The 19831-nt window shown below is 40.6% G+C and overlaps 3 protein-coding genes across 4 annotated transcripts; 1 reads left to right on the top strand and 2 right to left on the bottom strand.

Annotated features, from left to right (window-relative positions):
- Positions 1 to 2484: 2484 nt before the first annotated feature.
- LOC103937077 (30S ribosomal protein S31, mitochondrial-like) lies at positions 2485 to 3060 on the top strand. Its single transcript, XM_009346996.3, has one exon. The coding sequence runs from the start codon at positions 2607 to 2609 to the stop codon at positions 2904 to 2906; it is 300 nt and encodes a 99-aa protein (XP_009345271.2). The 5' UTR covers positions 2485 to 2606; the 3' UTR covers positions 2907 to 3060.
- A 1935-nt stretch (positions 3061 to 4995) lies between these two features.
- Positions 4996 to 6376, bottom strand: LOC103937078. 2 transcript variants are annotated; one of them, XM_009346998.3, is made up of 2 exons: positions 5593 to 6376; positions 4996 to 5318 (listed from the first exon to the last, which is right to left on the bottom strand). In XM_009346998.3, the coding sequence occupies exons 1-2, from the start codon at positions 5912 to 5914 to the stop codon at positions 5014 to 5016; spliced, it is 627 nt and encodes a 208-aa protein (XP_009345273.2). In that variant the 5' UTR covers positions 5915 to 6376; the 3' UTR covers positions 4996 to 5013. The 2 variants fall into 2 exon arrangements, with proteins under 2 accessions (XP_009345273.2, XP_009345272.2); XM_009346997.3 differs by having other exon boundaries at positions 4996 to 5321; positions 5593 to 6361.
- Positions 6377 to 7114: 738 nt separating this feature from the next.
- On the bottom strand, positions 7115 to 10627 carry LOC103937079 (NADH dehydrogenase [ubiquinone] 1 beta subcomplex subunit 9). The gene is made up of 6 exons (XM_009346999.3): positions 10447 to 10627; positions 10292 to 10333; positions 9982 to 10063; positions 9290 to 9345; positions 8486 to 8559; positions 7115 to 7341 (listed from the first exon to the last, which is right to left on the bottom strand). Exons 1-5 carry the CDS (start codon positions 10576 to 10578, stop codon positions 8518 to 8520), a joined length of 354 nt encoding a protein of 117 aa, XP_009345274.1. The 5' UTR covers positions 10579 to 10627; the 3' UTR covers positions 7115 to 7341; positions 8486 to 8517.
- Between the last annotated feature and the right edge of the window lie 9204 nt (positions 10628 to 19831).

Here is a 19831-nt window from a genome sequence, read left to right as displayed (position 1 = left end):
ACTCGCAAGCTCGGACACCCATTCGTTCGAGCACTTACAAGATTGAAAACCCACAAGCTCAGACACCCTTAAGCTTGGACCTCGACTCACGAACCTAACTTGTGGACCCAACTCAAAGACCATAGGTATGGCCCCGACTTAAAGACCTGACGTGTGGACCTAACTTGTGGACCCACACATAGAACCAATATGTGAACTCGACAAGCGGATCTGGCTTATGTCAAGAATCAACTCATCGTGAGTGCACAATGATGCAAGTGTATACTCGCAACGAAGAACGCCACCACGTGTCTAGTAACGAGCATAGCCTCCAACCTCGCAACAGCCTCGCCACAAGCACTGCCTCTAGTCGAGTAGCCTCGCAATGTGTTCTACTTTTTGCCGAGTATTGCTTCACGTTGAGCACCCCCTCATGCTGAGTTCGGCCTGCACATGGATTGGATTTGAAGTCTTTAGCCAAAAAACTCTCTTGAGTGAAGACTTGGGGGACTCTTTGTTGTACCATATATGGGGTCTCAATCTTTGGGCCTCATTACATAGCCCATGATGTATGCATGAGAGGAGGGAAACTCTTAGTCTATAAAAGGAAACCTTCACCCTCACTTTAGGAGGATGACAAACCTAGCCTCTCTAGCAACAAACCTCCATATACAATGTAACTCTCATTTTATATAATGAAACTGGATCGACACCAGTGTGGCCATAGCCCCCACTTGAGATGAACCACTATATATCGTTGTGTTCTTGTACGTATATGTGATTTACGGTCGGATTTAGTTAGTCCAAGATCAATCCGATTTTATGCATCTACAAAGTTGGTCATCACTTTTTGAAATGATAATTATATTTTGTGTAATTCAATGAGAATCTTACTTTTAACCGAACAATTATGTCGATTTTAGAGTCAAATATAACTTTTGACTCTAAATTATTCAGCCTATTAAAGATAGCCTTAAAAGTTTACAGGTTGTTTAAAGAATTTGGCATAGATTTTTTGTTATACAATTTCAAATTACAAAAAGAGAAAGAAAAAAGGGAGATAATTCTCTAATGTGGTTTGCATCACCCATTTTTCTAGTAATATTCTCTCTTCTCTATTTTTATTTTATTTTTGTTTTATTTTTTTATAGTAATTAGTAATAAGGTAAATCTCAGTTTACTATCCTCAAGTTTCGTAGTTTTCAACATTTGGTATATGAAGTTTTTTTCGTCCCAGAGCCATACCTAAAGTGTTAATTTTGAGATAGTCTTATGTATCCGTTAGTCAGACTGTTAAGTCTTTCGTTAATTGAAGTGGCACCCATGTGAACAATGACTAAGCGCCACGTGTCATTAAGACGTCCACATGGAAATTAAAAATTCAAGCTAGCCCCACTTGGACATAAAAAAAAATAAAACTAAAAAAATAATAAAAAACTAAAAATAAATAAATAAATAAAAACTAAGGTTTTTTCCCATTCCCATTTCGAACCACGTTGCAAATCCCCAGCAACCCCATCTCCGTCTTCACCATTGCAAATCCCCAGCAACCTCCTGCTCCAAACCTTCATCCTCCTCATCCCAAAACCTAACCCCATCCTCCACACTCCAAAACCCAACCTTAGCCAAGAGACATCGTCGCATGAAGTTATTCATGGAGCCTAATCCTCCAACACACCAAGCCCAAGGCCGCATATCTCTACCCTCCCCCTCTGGATCCTGTCAAGGCCTCCAAACCTTCGCTTGAAATCCGATGCCAACGTGGATCTTCCCGAATCCGACCCGAAATTCGTACCATTGGATGCTCCCGAATCGGACCCCTACCCACATCTAGCCTGGAGACCCTGACATCTTGCAAATCCAATTGTTGTTGGCGGAGATTGGATTTTGAACTTCCTTCAAATTCACAAAAAATGGAAGGAAAAAAAATTAAAAATCACAGAGGTAGAGAGAGACAGATTGAGGAGGACAGGGATAGTACCTGCAAGCTTTAGGTGTCTTCGTGTAGAGAAGAAGAATTGAAAGCGAGAGCATAGAGGGAGAACAAAAAAGAGGGGTTGGTCACTGGATTGGATGGGAGGGAGAAAAGAAAGCTGGGAGGGGAGTGGTGCCGGCGAAGGAGTAAGGGGAGGGGGAGAGGCGGAGGAAGAGGAAGGATCGTGATTTTTTATGTTGGGTGGGGAAGAAGAAACAGAGAGATGAACCCAAATTGGTTTTTTAGTTTTTAAAATTTAAAATTGTTTTAGTTTTTAATTTTTTTTAATATTCATGTGGACCCATGCTGACACGTGACATTCATTCATTGTCCATATCGATATCACATCATCAGTTAACAGAGGTTCTAATGGAAATTTAACGGATATATGAGACTGTCCTAAAATTATAACTTTAAATACATTTCTGAAATGAAAAAAAACTTTATGTATTAAATGTTGAAAACTAAAAAACTTCAAGATACTAAGCTGAGATTAACCCTTAGTAATATTATTAGAACACAATGGATTTGGGCTTTATATCCAATCCGGGCACAAAACAACCGAACAACGGAAGCCTACTTAAAAACTAAAATATTTGATAACAGCAGCTCTGAATAGTCAGAGAGAATAGTGGTGAATGAAGTGGAAGAAATGGCGATGATGATGCGGTGGTGCGGCGCAGCGGCGAGGCGGGTGCTGATGGCGGAGCAGCGCGCCATCTTCACAACCTCCTCTTCTTCCTCCTCGGCAGCAGCAGCAATTGCAAAAGCAAATGTGCTTGGGGCGCCGATGCTGTGCGGGCGAGGAGACAAGAAGACGAAGAAGGGGAAGCGATTCAAAGGGTCGTTCGGAAACGCTCGGCCGAAGAAGGAGAAGAGGATCGAGCGCATTAAGGACAAGGTTGAGGTCCCCAGGTCCACCCCTTGGCCTCTCCCTTTCAAGCTCATCTGAATTTTTCAATTTTTCACTCTCTTTTCTCTAAGGGGTTTTAGCTCCATATATGTAATGTGGAACTCCCTAGTTTTTAGGGTTTTAAGTGTTTATGTCATACCTTGTTATCAAATGGAGACATTTTTATTTTAAGGCAATGCATATTTCTGGTATATATGTTTCGATTGTTGATTTGATTGTTTGATGGGTCTCTTGGTCTTGTAATTTTGTTGTCTAAAACCACAAAATGCATGGTAAAATTTGAAATTTTGATTGAGAACTAATAACAATTGATAGACATGAGCGTGTGTGCTCGTATCCCCCTTCCCGTAGTTTAGATTGGATTAGGTGTCGCTCGACCTACTTAGAATGGAAATGTCGGGACTTATGGTGTTTAACTGTGCTATTCATTCTTATTGGGGTTAAGAATGAAAATGGTGATTGCTGATGTAGTAGGGATTTGATCTGCATACAGTGAAGTATATCGAAGCAATTTTGTTGGAGTGGAACTGACAAAAAGAGATGAGTGCAATGCTAAACGGAAATATTGAACTAGGTAGGTACATTAGAGTTCTGGTGGGTGCAATGTGAGTGTAGCATACAAGGAGGGTTTGTGCTTTTTATAAGATGGACACCAACTGTTTACTTCAAAATGCTTTATGCATAGGAATAGGCGTCATGAGTTATGATATTCAGTTTGTGCGCAGAGTGGAAACACATTGCAGTTCAGTTTGTGACACTAGCTGCTTGCCTTTGGTATTATTCCAAGCATTGGTATGATTATGTACGGATAATAGTGGTTATGGTAGAGCTTAGTTGCCTCGGTATTATTCCTAATCGTTGAGTCAATTAGCTAGATAAATGTTGCTAAGTGATGTATAATGCTAACTTTGATTGAAAGCTAGTGACTTCATGCCTATCCCCAAATCATTTTGACTCTTGCTAGACATGGAGGGCAAACCTTATAGGTAACTTAGGTTTTTGGAGTGCCGATTGTAGATTGCCGGGTGGTTCATAAATTGGTAGGGAACTAAATAATAGCACATGATTGATAGAGCATCTGGTACCAAAATCCTTTCCGTCTCAAGTTTTGTGCACAACCAGAACATCTCAAGTTTTGTGGATCTTTCTAGCAATTCTGTGAGCTGGAATTTTGATTTTAGGAGAAATCTGAATGAGGTGGAGATAGAAGAGGCGGCTAGATTATTACAAAATGTGGAAAATGTTTGCTTGTCTCAATCAAGAGTGGATAACAGAAGGTGGAAACTGGACTTATCAGGATTGTTCACTTGCAAATCCTATCGCTCTTTCTTGAGCAACAACGGGATTGTGCAACATTTTCCACCCTCTTCTCAAATTTGGAAATCAAAAGTTCCTCCTAAGGTCAAAATTCTTGTGTGGCTAGTGGCTAATGGGAAACTCAACACTTGTGATCAAATTCAAAGGAGAAGCCCTTTTATTTGTTTCTCTCCCCATTAGTGCAGTTTGTGTAAAGCTAAGGAGGAGAGTGTTAACCACATTTTTCTCCATTGTTCTTACACGATTCAACTGTGGTGGAAATTGTTTCAGGAGGTTAGAGTTAGTTAGGTCATTCCAAAGGGTTGTTTCGAGCTTCTAAGTACCAATTTTGAGGCTCTAGGAATTGGGAGGAAGGCTAAAGCTTTGTGGGGTTGTCTGGTGTCGGGAGTTTTTTGGAACATTTGGTTGGAGCGTAACAAAGGAATTTTTGAGGATTATTCTGGTGTGGGGGTAGCAGATCCATGGGCAAGAGTAAGATATTGGGCAGTCCTCTGGGCTTCAGTTTCAAATGATTTTAAGAATTACTCTCTTCTCACATATTGTGGGATATGTTAGCAACAGTAAAGTGATTTTGGTTGAGTTTTTGCTACTTGGAATCAGATCCTCTTGAGAGATTTTCTTGTTTTGTTCTTGGTGGATTTCTTATCCACTTCGGTGTAACTCCACTTTTCTATTTTAATAAAATGTTATAGTTTCTTCTGAAAAAAAAAAAAAAAAAAAAAAAAGAAAATCCTTTCCATCTTTCTAGCTGATGCCCTGGAGCCATAATCGCAGCTTAAATCAGAAAATATAATGTTATTTACACATGGTGTGGTGTATTATAGCAGTGTCAAACAGAAAATTTGACGTTTATTTTGCCTACTTGTTGATTAACATTTTCATTTTTCTCTGTCGTTTGCAACTGCTTTCTCAACTCCACTGCTAGCTCTGCAATTATGCAGAGTCCGATGATAGAATAAGTGAAGCCAAACATGATAGTCACGACACCAACTGGGGATGCTAGAGGATAATATTTGCCTTCTCTTCTAGGTTCAGTTGCAAGCCTAAATCCAGCGTTGATTGCCCATGCCAGCATGATCATTGCGATGATACTCACAACCATGCGGCTGACGATGCATATCGTCTTCAGCTTCCCTGCTGCATCATTAGGAATCGAGTAAGATGAGAAGTTCAGATGAATGAAATTTCATTAATTAGTTTAGAAGGCGTTAATTTAACTATCCCGGTTTCATACACCCCCGCCCCTCCTCTAGGCTCTCTCTCATCATCTCTCTCATCATATGATGAGAGAGAGTGAGGAGAGTGAGGAGAGTGGGTGTGTGAAACCGTTGTGTAAGTTTCCTCCTAGCCTGAAACTAACACCTGCTGCTTTGTATTAAATTCTCGTTTTCGGTGTTGGTTGCATTACCTTGAGCTTGAGGCTTCCTGATCTCCTCCTGCTTCTTCTGCAATTGTTCTGAGAGTTTCATAACCAAGTTTGCAAGTAAAGGAAGACCAGCAGCCAAAAACAAGAAACCGAGAACTATAGTCAGAACTCCGACGCAGAATGCCCAATTGTTCGACTCCCGCTTTATCCCCGGCGTGTCTGCAACTCCAGATTCGGACCAAATGGTCCACAGGAACAGAACTACCATGACAAGAGACGTCAACACAGAAAACAATCTTGCACATCGGGTCTTGGCATCTCCTCTGAACTTCCAGCGGAAGGCTCTTATGCCTTCTTCCTCCATCTTCAGCCGCGGGACGGAGTTGGAAGAGAGGAGAAGAAAAACAGAGAAGAAACTGAAGAAATGGTTTTGGCACTGAGAAACTGTAGTGGGTTTTTTGTTTATGGGTCAGCCGAGATAAGTGGGGGGAAATTATCTGATTTAAGTTAGTTGGGTCATCACTTAATTCAAAATTAAACAAACATGAAAGAGATGGTGGTAATTAACCATGAATTATCACCCAATTTATGAGTAAAATACTCTGTTCCCTCTTGGCTTTGTTTTGATTGGCCGATATCATGGGAGAGTTAGAACGGAGATGCAATGAGTTGAAGAAGAATACGGGTATACTTTATCTGTCACAATGATCCACCACTTGCTATTGATGATTGTCAGTAAACACGAGTCATTAATAATGAAAAGAAAGAAAATAACATATTAGGATTGTGTGCCAAATTTCACCATTAAAGGAAAGAGACTGTATTAGGAGACTTAACAATTTAATTACGTTTTCCACAATGATAGCACTTTGAAATTGAAATTGAGACGTCTCATCTTCAAATTTTGAGTTATTGTTTTCCATGCCAATTTCAAAGTTATTTCAATATTAATTAAAACAGAAGGTAATGTCAAATATTAATTATAACATCATGTCCTAGTCACCCTTCAAATTCAATAGTGTAATGATGCTGATTAGTCATAATTAGTGGAAGTCGAGTACAAGCTTATGATCAGCAGCAACACTCCTCGGTCTCGTGGGCGTTTCGGGTGGGCGGACGACGACCGGAAAAGTAGTTTAAAATGAACAAGTGCCTTAGCCCAGGGTCGATGAACTTGACAATGATGAGACTGAACTCGTTCAATCGAAGAGACACATACCAAATGAGGTCCAAAGTCGTACCTCTACGCGCCTATGTGCAACGAGATTTTTCTAACGAAGAGACCGATTTCAAAATGACAGACCGCTGCCTCGGCATTTTATTTTGCATTTTTCTAAAGGCGAATTCCAGATCCGGAAGTTCATACGGACCAAAACCACTAAATTCACTACTGGAAATGCATGCCTAGAACCCAACCCTATCAAACAAATGTGCGTGTGTGCGAGCGCGAGCGCATGTGTGTGGACATAGAACACGTATATGCACTCGTGCACCCACACTACATGACTCCAACCGCAGGTCTAGTACTTGCACACCGGTGATAACTCAGTTCAGGGAATCCAAATTACATGAACAGGCGAAAATTGTTCATATCAAGCGTCACGCTTAATCCAATCCTGATCCTGCAGCATATGCCGCATTGTACAAAAACACCAAACACACCTTGAACGGGAGATACTAAGCATTTAAAAGTATTCAAAGCTTAAATCCGTCATTTGCTTAAGCAACATGTCACAGATGCTGGCATCAATAATTATCTTCATCATCATCATCGTCACTCTCCATCTTGATCTGCATCGTTAAAAATAAGAGACATCAACATATAACATCATATTATTATTTTTATTATTAGAAAGAATAAGAAGAAAAGCATTGCATGACGGGGTAATGCTTCATGTGTGTTAAAATGGGAAACACATTGCTACACAAAATAACTCAACAACATAACCCAAACAAGTACTTTACTATCTTTATCCATTTTTCCCCTTTTAAACTTGTCTAAGGAAATAATCTCTCTCCCTCCTTCCTCCTCTAGTCCTTTGTTTTCTGCCTCCATCTCCCTCCGTCTCCTTTCTCAATCAGTTTCCTAATTCTCGAAGCTAGCGCCATCAAAACTTCACAAGAACTACTGCCAAGGACTAGTAGTCACTATGGGCTTCACAAACAAGAGCCCTTATGCCTACGTTCAACTTCATGCACACACAATTGCAAATTGGTGGAACTATTGAAAATCTTGATTACATTTCAGGGTCTTCTACTTTCCAATTTCCCTCCCGTTATTCCTTCTCTTTGTTTCTGTTGCTTTAACTCTTTTTGGGTTCATATCATTTTTTTTCTTTCTCCCTTGTTCTATTTTCACTCCCTCTTCACTTTCTGTGTACAAATTTGTTTCCTTCAATTTTTCAAGATTAAGCAGGAGTTGATGCAAGATGAGTAACAAAGAAAACAAAATTTTCAGTGTAAGACTATAATCCCCTTGCAATCAACAATGTCACAATTGGGGCGTATAAAATTGATGCGAAGACTGGTTCATATTGAACTAAAAGAGGTGGAAAAATAAGATTTTGAATTTGTGGATGGTAGAAGAACAAGACTGTTTTGGTAGCACACGATTTGTGATTTCCTGTTAAAAATACAATGAGGCTACAAGCTGTGCTTTTACTACACAAATCACTTTAGCTATTTATTTATTTATTGGAAGTAGGAAAGAGGAAAATCTCAGTCTAGTGAAGATGTCACTAATCTGTTAAGAAATGGCGAGTTGACAAAATGTGGCACTCGTCATGTAAAAATTAGAAAGAAGGTAAGTGTGATTCTGAGTCTCGGAAGAAAGGGTGAAAACTCAAGAAAGCCAATGAACTGAGTATCCACACTGAAAAGTGTTAAAGAAACCACAACGAATAACACATATCAAATATATAATTAAATTGCTCACCTTTATTTATTGTGAAGAAAAACATTTGAATTTTAGTCATTATCCTCTTTTCCATAGTCGTATACTATCTCAATCTGCATTAAACAACAAATACCACCATGGTTAAACCCGTTCCAGGGTGCAGCATTGTTCCAGGAGGGAATAGCATGATAAACAGGAACAATGCAAAGCCAAGAAATTTTTTTAAAAGTAAATAACTTTCTACTGGCAATAGGAAGCCACCATTTTGTTGGAGACTGACAACAGTAATATTAAACCAAAAAAATCGTAATTAAGAAAACAAATTAGTGCTCTAAAGGATCCTTTTAAACTTGACCAATAACAGTATTCTATCTTCCTGAATGAAATAAAGAATGATGGTAGAACATCGGTTAAAACAAATTAGTAGGTAACTCAGTAAACTCTCAAGGATCCATTTTTTAAGAGTGGCCAATAACAGTACTCTTATCTTCCTGAAAGAAATAAAGGATGATGATCGAACGTAAAAAATAAAAGCAAAAAGTCAATCAAGACAAATTAAACTCTTGGTTTTGAGTACTCATCTAGAAATGATAATTATGCCAGCTATTATACGACTGTCACATATGAGAATACTTGTCCAATTCCACTTGTGCCGTCTGGTTAGAAAACAAATGCGTGACTAGTTTACTAGACACAAAGTAAACATAAGACACAACACAACAAGTGAATCAAAAGCAAGTAAGAAAATGATTGAAAAAAATGTAGATGTCCTCAAAATAGATGTGAACAAGTAATACTCGAAAGCACAATGATAAACCAAAGAATGAGTTGTAATAAAATTACCCCAGCCGGTGGAGTAGGATTCCGGTGAAACTTTGAACCACCGGGGGCCCAAGGAACTGCACAGACAAGATGGAGAGAGGAGAAGATGAGACCATATATAAAACCATTAGTAAAAACATAATCTGGGAAACACATGGATTAATTAAGTAAAATAAAGATAGACCAAACCTATTAGAATTTACAAAAGCAAGCTCTGAATTCAAGTTTTTATCAATATACAAATGAGAACAAGGACATGGCTTTAGGGATATGTTAATAGGGCATCACAATATTGATTCCAAAAAAAAAAAAAAAAATTAATATGAGCACCAAGCTAATCAGAGATAGACATAGACCACCATAGAGATACGCATATAACTTTCTAAGCACTGATGAGTTTGTTGATCATCCAAGATAATTTCTCGAGCATAAGGTACCTTAAACGCACTAAGAAAATTTGAGGTGAGGTTGAAACCCCATCAAATCTAGAATGAATGCCAGTTCCAAAATCCTCTCTCCCTAAACTACTACCCATATTAAAAGCTTAAAAGACATTAGAGCTTACAGCAAAAAATGAGGTCCAGAACATCAAACAAGAAACACAGAACCTATATGCCTGGAATTTTATATAAGCTGTTCCCTTGCTTTCCAATTGAGGGCAAAAGCAATGAATTTTTGTAAGTAAAATCGGCATTTTATGAAAGGGATTGTACCAATGTAAGGATCGGGGTGGCGCCACTTATTGTAAGTGGCTTCGGCATTCGCTATGAGTCTATCAACGGTGTCAGGATCTTCCTGTAAATCCACACCAATCAAACAATCAAACCACCAATCAAAAGGGTACCTTTATTCATTAGCAAAGCAATCAAAAGGGTACATTTATTCAATACAGAAAATGCAGACAAGCCAAACAAATCAAAATTTGAAACTGAATGTGAAAAATTCAAAAGTAAACGAATCGAAATCGAAACAAAAACAATAACAACAAAAATTGGGAAATTGAATAAAAGGGAAGAGACCAACCACATGCTTGTTGGTTTCGAACCTCTCGCGGAGGGCATCAGCCTGAAAAAACAAAAAATAATCAGAAAGCGATTGAAATCGAATGCATGCAATGGTTGATGGATGGTTGTGATTGAATAATGAAGATTGTAAAAGGGGGCCGAGAGCTCGAGTACATCTGGGTAGAAGAGGTGGCGGTGAACGGCCCAGTTGAGAGTGTCTCTAAGCGCTCGCCTGTAGAGGATCCGAACCTTCTCCTTCTGAGCTGCTCGACGAGCTACGTACGCTGCTGTTGACACTCCGCTCATCTCTCTCTCCTCTCTCCCTCTCTCTGCAATCTTCCTTGTTTCACGTCTTTCTACAGATGAAATTTGATGACGAAATGACTGGCTGTCAACACGGCGTCGTTTCCTTTCTGGGCCGAACGATGTTAACGTAATTGGGTAGGGCTGCGCAGGAACCGAAACTCAACCAGGTTCGAACCGGTCGGTTCGGTTTTATTCAGTATTTTCTCGGTTTTCATATGAACCCAACGAGTTATTGTAGACATTAAAATTTCGGTGAAATGAATGTTGACCAATAATTAAAATTTCAACGCTCACGTGTCACACAAATTTTACATGTACCGTGTGACTCAACGAAAAATCGAAATAAATTGGAAAAGTCATCAAATATGACACGTGTCAATACCTGGCAGAAATGATTTATTTCATCTGATTATTTAAATCCAAAAATCAAGTTTTGGAATTCTATAAATAGGAAGCCAAGGCATTTATTTTGGAGGAGGAAGAAAGAAGGAAAGGAAAGGAAGGGAAATTGATGTCACACCAAAACCTTGAAGCTTTGAAACTCTAAAGCTCTCAAGCAAATCTCGAAGGATCAAGAAAGCACTCTTCGTTCTTCGTCAAATCCTCCTTCAAGATCAAGCCCCAACGGCCCTTGAAGAACTTCCACCAACTCAAGGTCAAGCCCGACGGTCCTTGAAGAAAGTGTTCATCGTTCATCATCCGTTCATCCTAAGATCAAGCCCCAACGGCCATTTGGATCAACAACCTCAACAAATCCACACATCCAATCGTTCTTCAAGATTAAGCCCAAAAGCCCTTGAAGATCCGCCCATCCATCAACCTTCAAGATCTAGCCCCAACGGCCCTTGAAGAACTTCCACCAACTCAAGATCAAGCCCCGACGGCCCCTTGAAGAAAGTTCATCATTCATCATCCGTTCATCCTAAGATCAAGCCCCAACGGCCCTTTGGATCAACAACCTCAACAAACTCATACACCCATTCTTCAAGATCAAGCCCAACGCCCTTTGAAGATCCATTCATCAACTGTTCATCCTTAGATCAAGCCCCGACGGCCCCTTGAAGAAAGTGTTCATCATTCATCATCCGTTCATCCTTAGATCAAGCCCCGACGGCCCCTTTGGATCAACAACTCATCCACAAACCTACACCCTACGAAGATAGAATCAGAGGACCAAATTACAAAGAGATTGTAACCCCAAAATCTTTAAACACAATATATTATTTTGTACATGTATTCTTGTCTCTTGTTTCAGGAATTTTTCGTGTTTACAAATTTGGCACGCCCAGTGGGACAATCTCTACCTCTCATCTCTATCCTCAAATCATCGAAAAACGCAAATGGCATCAAGAAAGGATCAAGATGTTCCTGCAATCAAAGCAAAGAACAAGAACATCATCGCCGCAAGTGGTGATATTTCGGGCATCATAACCCGAAGAACATCATTACCTGAGGTACGAGCCTAAAAGGCGACAACCAAAAGCTCCTTGCCTGCACGAGTTAAAAATGCAAACGGCACCAAGACGCTCCTGGCCCGCAAGAGCATAAACTTTGTACGGCAAAATCATCATCAAAATCATTATCAAAACCATCACTCATTTGAACTACGTTATGACTTGATCTCTTCTTTGGAAGAGTACGTAGGCAACTTGAAACTTCAAAACTTCAAGTACAGTCACATCAAAATAAATAAATAAATGTTTCATTAAAGAAAGTAAATTTTATTACAAAAGAAAAGAAAAAAAAATACATATGTTACTATGTATTAGAAAAAAAAAATATATATATATATATTCTCTACTCAAAAAAAAAAAAAAAAAATGTATACATGTTAGAGGGAGTCCTTCTACACTTAAAGACTTGTGCCAAATCAAAGAAAACAGAAGTTGAGACCCACAAAAAGAGGAACCCAAATGCCAGGCCCATTTTTTTCAAACACATAATTGTTTTGAGCTTGCTGTGCAAGGAGCTCTGCTTCTTCTCCCGCCAGGCCCGGGCCCGGCTCTCAAAGCCCAATCTGCGTGTGCTCCGTCATCCGCTCCGTCATCTCCTTAAACGTATCTCTCTCACACACTCTCTCTCCACAATAACAACAAAATTGTCAAATGGCTCCAACGCCATCGCTCGTCGGACTCCAGATTGAGACGACCGCGTTTCCACCGTCCGTCAAACCTCCGGGCTCCTCCAACACTCTCTTCCTCGGCGGCGCAGTGGTGAGGGGGCTGGAGATTCAGGGGAACTTCGTGAAGTTCACGGCGATCGGAGTGTATTTGGAGGATAACGCCGTGCCTCAGCTCGCTGTTAAGTGGAAGGGTAAGACGGCCGAGGAGTTGACGGAGTCCGTTGAGTTCTTCAGGGACATCGTTACAGGTCCATTTGAGAAATTCATTCAAGTGACAACGATACTGCCACTGACGGGCCAGCAATATGCTGAGAAAGTTTCGGAGAATTGCGTTGCCTTTTGGAAGTCAGTGGGAATTTACACTGATGTTGAAGAAAAAGCCATTGAAAAGTTCCTTGAGGTCTTCAAAGATCAAAATTTCCCGCCCGGCGCTTCCAAAATCCCCAAAACGATGCCGCCTTTTCCGATATTCTCGATCCTGACCTCCTCCCCGACATCGACGCCTTCTTCGACGACGTCGAGAAGCACCACGACTCCCCCATACCTGGGCCGCCTTCATCTGGCTTTGTGGCCCCATCTCTGGCTTGCTCGTCCAGCCCATCGTCGGCTATCACAAGAACCGCTCCCTCCATCCACCATTTCTGCTACTCCTTCCCCTCCCTCAATTTCAAGGTTTACATATTCTGGGAGGACACCGTTATTAATCTCATCTCGTCATCGATTCGGCAGGCGCTCGAGAACCTGCTCAACTACGCGAGAAATTACCGAAAGAGGATCGAGAACTGGATGGAATTACAGAGGAAAAGAAGGATTTACGAGCTGGGTTCTCTGCTGCCGTTCCTGCTCGTCTTCGCCGACAATGTGGAGGCTATAGACCACCGGTGGAACCAACACGGCCTCGGCGGCAGCAATGTCAGAAGCAGCTGCCGGTCTTTGCACCCTGGTCCAGTCAGTCTCCTCCATTGGAGCGGCAAGGGCAAGCCGTGGGTCAAACTCGAAACCAAGAACTCGTGCCCGCTGGACCGACCATACTCGAAACAGTCCAAGAGTTAGCAAGAGAAAATGGTTCTTCCCAGGTGAAAACTCAAGTGCAAAATGGCCCTGCTGATGCCTTTAAAAGGCGGTTGCAGTAGCTGATTGACTCCAATCCAGTCGTGCTTTTCATGAAAGGTAGCCCTGAGGCGCCCCAATGTGGATTCAGCCAAAAAGTTGTTAACATTTTGAAGGAAGAGAATGTCAAATATGGAAGTTTCAATATTCTTTCGGACAGTGAAGTCAGGGGGGGTTGAAGAAGTATTCTAATTGGCCAACATTGCCACAGCTTTACTGCAAAGGGGAGCTTCTTGGTGGGAGCTGGACGTCGCAAAAAAAAAAAAAAAAAAAAAAACAAGAACTCTGCCTCACACTTTCGCCACATGACCATTAGCGAGGCTCTTGAAGCAGCTCGGATTGTTGCTCCAAATGGAGTTCACCACCCTGCATTAAAAAGCAATGGTAGAGTCCTCAGCTTCGGAGTGGATGCACCTATTTGTGATTCCATGGCTTCTTCTCTAAATCCTGCAGATAAAAAGGTTCCGAATGGTACTCGAAATGGCTTACATAAAAGCGAAGAACAGAATGTCAATGGCTTCTCTTCGCAAATTCCTTGTCTTCCCGGTGTTCCCTGGCCTTATCCATGGAATGCAGCAATTCCTCCACTTCAGGCTTGACGCCTTGCACTACCTTGAGCATGTCATTCTGGCCACCATGATCAAAATCAACGAAGAGCTTCATTGACCGCTGTCAAACGACTAGCCGGTCTTCAAACTCGACGTCTTACACTCTGCCTTAAGCTCTGGCTGTTTCTGCACCTCCACCATGGCTGCTGCCTTTGAATGTGATCAACAAAATCAAAGTTTGTCAACTCACACTCAAAGATCTCATCCGTCTGCTTGCCTCTGCTGCTGCCTTTGAATGTGATTGACAAAATCAAAGTTTGTCAACTCACACCCAAAGATCTCCTCCGTCTTCTCTCGGACTCGCCTAGGTTTTCACCCACGAACTCAGCCTTGCAGATGGCCATATAAAGAAAAAAAAATGATGATAAGCATCTTTCAAAAGAATAATATAAAATAAAAAAAATAAAAAAAAGTAACAATGATGGTGCTTTCTGGAACCATGTGCAAAAAGAAAAAAAAATATATATATATATAATAAAAAGAAAGAAAAAAAAACAATGATGGTGCTTCTGGCACCATCTGAAATATATATATATAAATGAATGGTGGATCAGTGCCACCGAAAGCGAAGAAAAGTAAGAAAAAAAATAAAATAAAATAAAATAAAATAAAAAGGAATGATGATGGACGGTGATGTATATGTTTTATCTGTATTTAGCACAATACACTAAATAAAATAAAGCATGTCCATTAATTTTCGAGAAATTACAATTCCGTACAAAAAAAAAAAAAAAAAAAAAAAGATGGAGCTTTCACAAAGGTTGTTCACGTGAAGCCCCATTACTTGGCCAAACTCCAGGAGCGGGAGGCACCAAAGATAGATCATTCGAGGCCCCAATACTTGGTGGAACACTAGATGATGCAGGAAAAAGGTGCCTCTGGAAGAAAGACGCAAGCCTTTGACGGTCGCTTTGAATTTGACCTTGAGATTCTTGCATCTCATCAAGCTTCCTCTTCATGCCCGACGAATAGTTATTTGCAAGCACATGCAAACTTCTATTCTCGTACTTAAGCTGTTTAATCTCCTGCTTAAGATCTTCCACCTCTGCCATCAATGATTCCACTTGACGAGACCGAGCAAGCAGGCGTTGGCCCATGTTGGAAACAGAGCTCGCACACTAAACACTGAGAGCGAGGGACTCTTGAACGGCCAACTCATCGGACCGTCCTGAAAGCAGCCTACTATCTTTTGGTGTGAGGAGGTTCCTAGCTACTATTGTAGCTGTTGTTACATCCTGCATCACTGAGTCTTCACCTGTAAGAGGACCGTTAGAAGATAAGAAAGACGGGCACCATACATTACCTTGACGCGGCGCAACCGGATCACTGCTGAGACTCAATTCTAAGCTAAGGTTCGATGGGTTAGCCATTTTTTCAAAGGTGTTAAAAGAGATGGGTAGGTGGAGTTAAAACTCAAAAGGCCGGAGATGATTTTCAGGAATGAGCAACCTTCAAAGTGTGCATGTTAGAGGTGATCAATACCTCTATAAAAAGGAAGAGGCGCTTGCTCAGAAATCGAAGAGGCGCTTGCTCAGAAATCAAAGAGGCGTTGGTTCAGAAATCGAAGGGCCGCTTATTCAAAAGTGAAGAGACATCGCTCTGCAAATCTTCAAAGCTGGATTTTCCGGCGTAAGTTGGTGACGCTTTCTCAGCTTTTCAGAGCACAGGTGCCACTTTGTCAAAAGATCACGTGGAGGTCATCATCGCAGCTACACATCTTTAGCCGACAAGCGCAAAGTTCGGCGACGCTTTCTCTGCTTTTCAGAAAACGCGTGCAGCTTTGTTAAAAGAGGCGCTCGTTTAGAAATCGAAGAGGCGTCGTTTAGAAATCAAAGAGGCGTATTCAAAGATCGAAGAGTCGTCACTATTTCAAAAAGCCGGATTTGCGGGATCAAAACGTTTGTCGACAAGGGTAAAAGAACAGTACCACCACTCGCTATTGGGAAATCCCTATATATGTCGACCTTCATCTTTTATGGCAAAGCAGACCTGCAAACAAAAAAAAAAAAATGCCCAACTCTTCCTCACCTCCGAGAGTACACTCCCAGCAAAGCATCTCAAAATGCTCAGTTTTCTTCCTCTCCGAGAATGCCCTTGTAAACAAATGACACCAAGGCAAAAGTATCTCATGTCATCAAAGGCGAAAGCAAAGGTATCTCATATCATACTTTTCCCCTATCTTTTCCTTTGCCCTTGTTCTCACCGGCCAAAACAAGGACAGCGAAAGCAATATGTCGGAACCTCCACTCAAACTTGCGCTGCCACCAAGAAGTGATGGTCCATTCAAATGCAAGGTTTGCATTCAACTCCTGCATCAAGAACAAATACTACAAGAGAAGATGCTAAACTTGCATAAGGAAATACCACTTCTGCAAAGGGGAGCAAGTAAGGCAAGTGAAAATGATACATCGAAGCATGTGGAGACAAGCACAACAAATATATGTGCTGATTCATTCGCTGCTTCTTCAAAAGCAAAGGCATCTCATATCATGCTTTTTCCCTGTCCTTTCCTTTGTCCTTGTTATTACCCGCATCGCAAAGTGAAGTGAGCAATCAGCCGGCACATGGAGTCAGTCTTCCGATCTGGAACCGACTACCTGGAATCTATTCCCTGGTTGCTTACCTAGCGTTGCTCTCGAGTAGTCATCTTCAACGGTTGATACACTTCCAGAGAAGGAACCACTTCTGCAACGGGAAGCAAGTAAGGCAAGTGAAAATGATACATTGAAGTATGTGGAGACAAGCTACAACTGCATATGCTGAGCTATCCTCTAACCTTCTTCAATACGAATTGGAGAGATTGAACAAAGAAACAGAAAAAAGGAGTAAGCTCAAACCTTCGGGGGAGACCAAAAGAATCCTGCTGCCCAGTTCAAGAGTAGCACAAAGGAAAATCAACGAGTGGAGGAGACCAAAAGAATCCTACACCCAGTTCAAGAGTAAGCCTGCGGAAAATCAACGATTGGAGGAAACCAGAAAATCTTCCGGTCGAACTCAAGATCAAGCCTCGATGGCCCTTGAAGAAATTTCCAGCCCAATTCAAGATCAAGCCTCGACGGCCCTTGGGTTGACATCTACATTAAGAGACTTCAAAACGCATCTTCTACACGTGACAAGCACGTGTCTACGACGTGCCTTGAAGTGGGGGCATTTGTAGACATCAAAATTTCGGTGAAATGAATGTTGACCAATAATTAAAATTTCAACGCTCACGTGTCACATAAATTTTACATGTACCGTGTGACTCAACGAAAAATCGAAATAAATTGGAAAAGTCATCAAATATGACACGTGTCAATACCTGGCAGAAATAATTTATTTCATCTGATTATTTAAATCCAAAAATCAAGTTTTGGAATTCTATAAATAGGAAGCCAAGGCATTTATTTTGGAGGAGGAAGAAAGAAGGAAAGGAAAGGAAGGGAAATTGATGTCACACCAAAACCTTGAAGCTTTGAAACTCTAAAGCTCTCAAGCAAATCCCGAAGGATCAAGAAAGCACTCTTCGTTCTTCGTCAAATCCTCCTTCAAGATCAAGCCCCAACGGCCCTTGAAGAACTTCCACCAACTCAAGGTCAAGCCCCGACGGCCCTTGAAGAAAGTGTTCATCGTTCATCATCCGTTCATCCTAAGATCAAGCCCCAATGACCCTTTGGATCAACAACCTCAACAAATCCACACATCCAATCGTTCTTCAAGATTAAGCCCAAAAGCCCTTGAAGATCCGCTCATCCATCAACCTTCAAGATCTAGCCCCAACGGCCCTTGAAGAACTTCCACCAACTCAAGATCAAGCCCCGACGGCCCCTTGAAGAAAGTGTTCATCATTCATCATCCGTTCATCCTAAGATCAAGCCCCAACGGCCCTTTGGATAAACAACCTCAACAAACTCATACACCCATTCTTCAAGATCAAGCCCAACGCCCCTTGAAGATCCATTCATCAACTGTTCATCCTTAGATTAAGCCCCGACGGCCCCTTGAAGAAAGTGTTCATCATTCATCATCCGTTCATCCTTAGATCAAGCCTCGACGACCCCTTGAAGAAAGTGTTCATCATTCATCATCCGTTCATCCTTAGATCAAGCCCCGACGGCCCCTTTGGATCAACAACTCATCCACAAACCTACACCCTACGAAGATAGAATCAGAGGACCAAATTATAAAGAGATTGTAACCCCAAAATCTTTAAACACAAATATTATTTTGTACACGTATTCTTGTCTCTTGTTTCAGGAATTTTTCGTGTTTACAGTTATCTAATTAACTGATTCTGAGACCAGTTTTGGATAGTTTTAGGGGTGTGCAAACAGGTCTAGGACCACCGCGGCAGGCAACGGATGAGTTCGAATTTAGTAGAGAAGAAACGGGGTAGAACGGGCGGGGCTTGGATATTTATGAGGCAAGATGGGTCAAAACTTTAGTAATACGGGCTTCAGACCGACTTGTTTATTACATACATTAAGGGCGCATTTATGCAATCGTAATCGAAATCAAAACACGAATTGAATTCCAATTACGGGGTATACCTTTGCTTACTAAACTTGGGGAGTAAAAGAAAAGGTGGGACCCACACAAAATTTTGGAATTCAGTTCCAAAATTTGGAGGATTTGAATTCCTTATATTAACATAGTATTTGGATTCATGATTGTTTGGGCAATCTGAATGACATTTTTGTTTCCTCTATGGCTTCACATACTTTTTTTTATTTCCAAAACTATCCTTTATAAATCAATTAAAGTAAATACTTAAATTTATAAAACTAAAAATAAACAAAAGCATTTAGCGTGTATGAAAATAAAAAAATTTAATTTTTTTCTTACTATTAGATATTATATCAAATTTTATTAAAAAAAGTATATAAAATATTTGATTTGGGACAAGGGCATTTTAGTAATCACGAGAAAATATGTCCGCGCGTTGCTGTGGGAACCTGTTGTTTCAGGTTTAATCGGATGAATGAAACACATTTAAGTTAAATAAATTCAACACAATTATGAACAAACAGAGGGATACATGAGTGAATGAGATTGATAAGATAAGCAATTTTTTTTTTATATACATTCAAGTGAGCTGGCATATAAACACATTGTACAATGAGCAGGAAGAAACTGAATGTCTTTGATTAGAAATAGATGGTTTCCAAAAAAGTTCTGTTTCCTGAAGAAACATGTAGTTCACACATAAAATTTCAGTTACCAAATCCAAAAAAAAAAAAAAAAAAAAAAAAGAAAACAAAAACAAAAACAAAAATGTGACTCTATATGGTTTTCTTACTGCACAAAAATATCCCTTAGTTAAAGCATGCCACACATCATCACATTGCTATTATATGAAGTATATTCCTCAGTGGCAAGTAATATACTCTCCTTAGCATAACCTCTTAATCCCCTAAGCATCTACAAACCATGA

This window comes from the organism of the source record quoted next, unplaced genomic scaffold (genome assembly GCF_019419815.1).
Source record: "Pyrus x bretschneideri cultivar Hongxiangsu unplaced genomic scaffold, Pyrus_bretschneideri_v1 Contig85, whole genome shotgun sequence".
Taxonomy (NCBI): domain Eukaryota; kingdom Viridiplantae; phylum Streptophyta; class Magnoliopsida; order Rosales; family Rosaceae; genus Pyrus; species Pyrus x bretschneideri.
This window is presented reverse-complemented; position numbering and strand designations above follow the sequence as displayed.

Bases quoted from the DNA above. Each gene is read 5' to 3' on its own strand.
- LOC103937079 (XM_009346999.3), bottom strand. From the start codon at position 10,578: ATGAGCGGAGTGTCAACAGCAGCGTACGTAGCTCGTCGAGCAGCTCAG. The intron at 9,346-9,981 runs GTACAATCCCTT...TTGTCTGTGCAG, and splicing joins CCACCCCGATCCTTACATTG to TTCCTTGGGCCCCCGGTGGT. The intron at 8,560-9,289 runs GTAATTTTATTA...TGTTTAATGCAG, and splicing joins ATCCTACTCCACCGGCTGGG to ATTGAGATAGTATACGACTA.
- LOC103937077 (XM_009346996.3), top strand. From the start codon at position 2,607: ATGGCGATGATGATGCGGTGGTGCGGCGCAGCGGCGAGGCGGGTGCTG.
- LOC103937078 (XM_009346997.3), bottom strand. From the start codon at position 5,914: ATGGAGGAAGAAGGCATAAGAGCCTTCCGCTGGAAGTTCAGAGGAGAT. The intron at 5,322-5,592 runs GTAATGCAACCA...CTAATGATGCAG, and splicing joins CAGGAAGCCTCAAGCTCAAG to CAGGGAAGCTGAAGACGATA.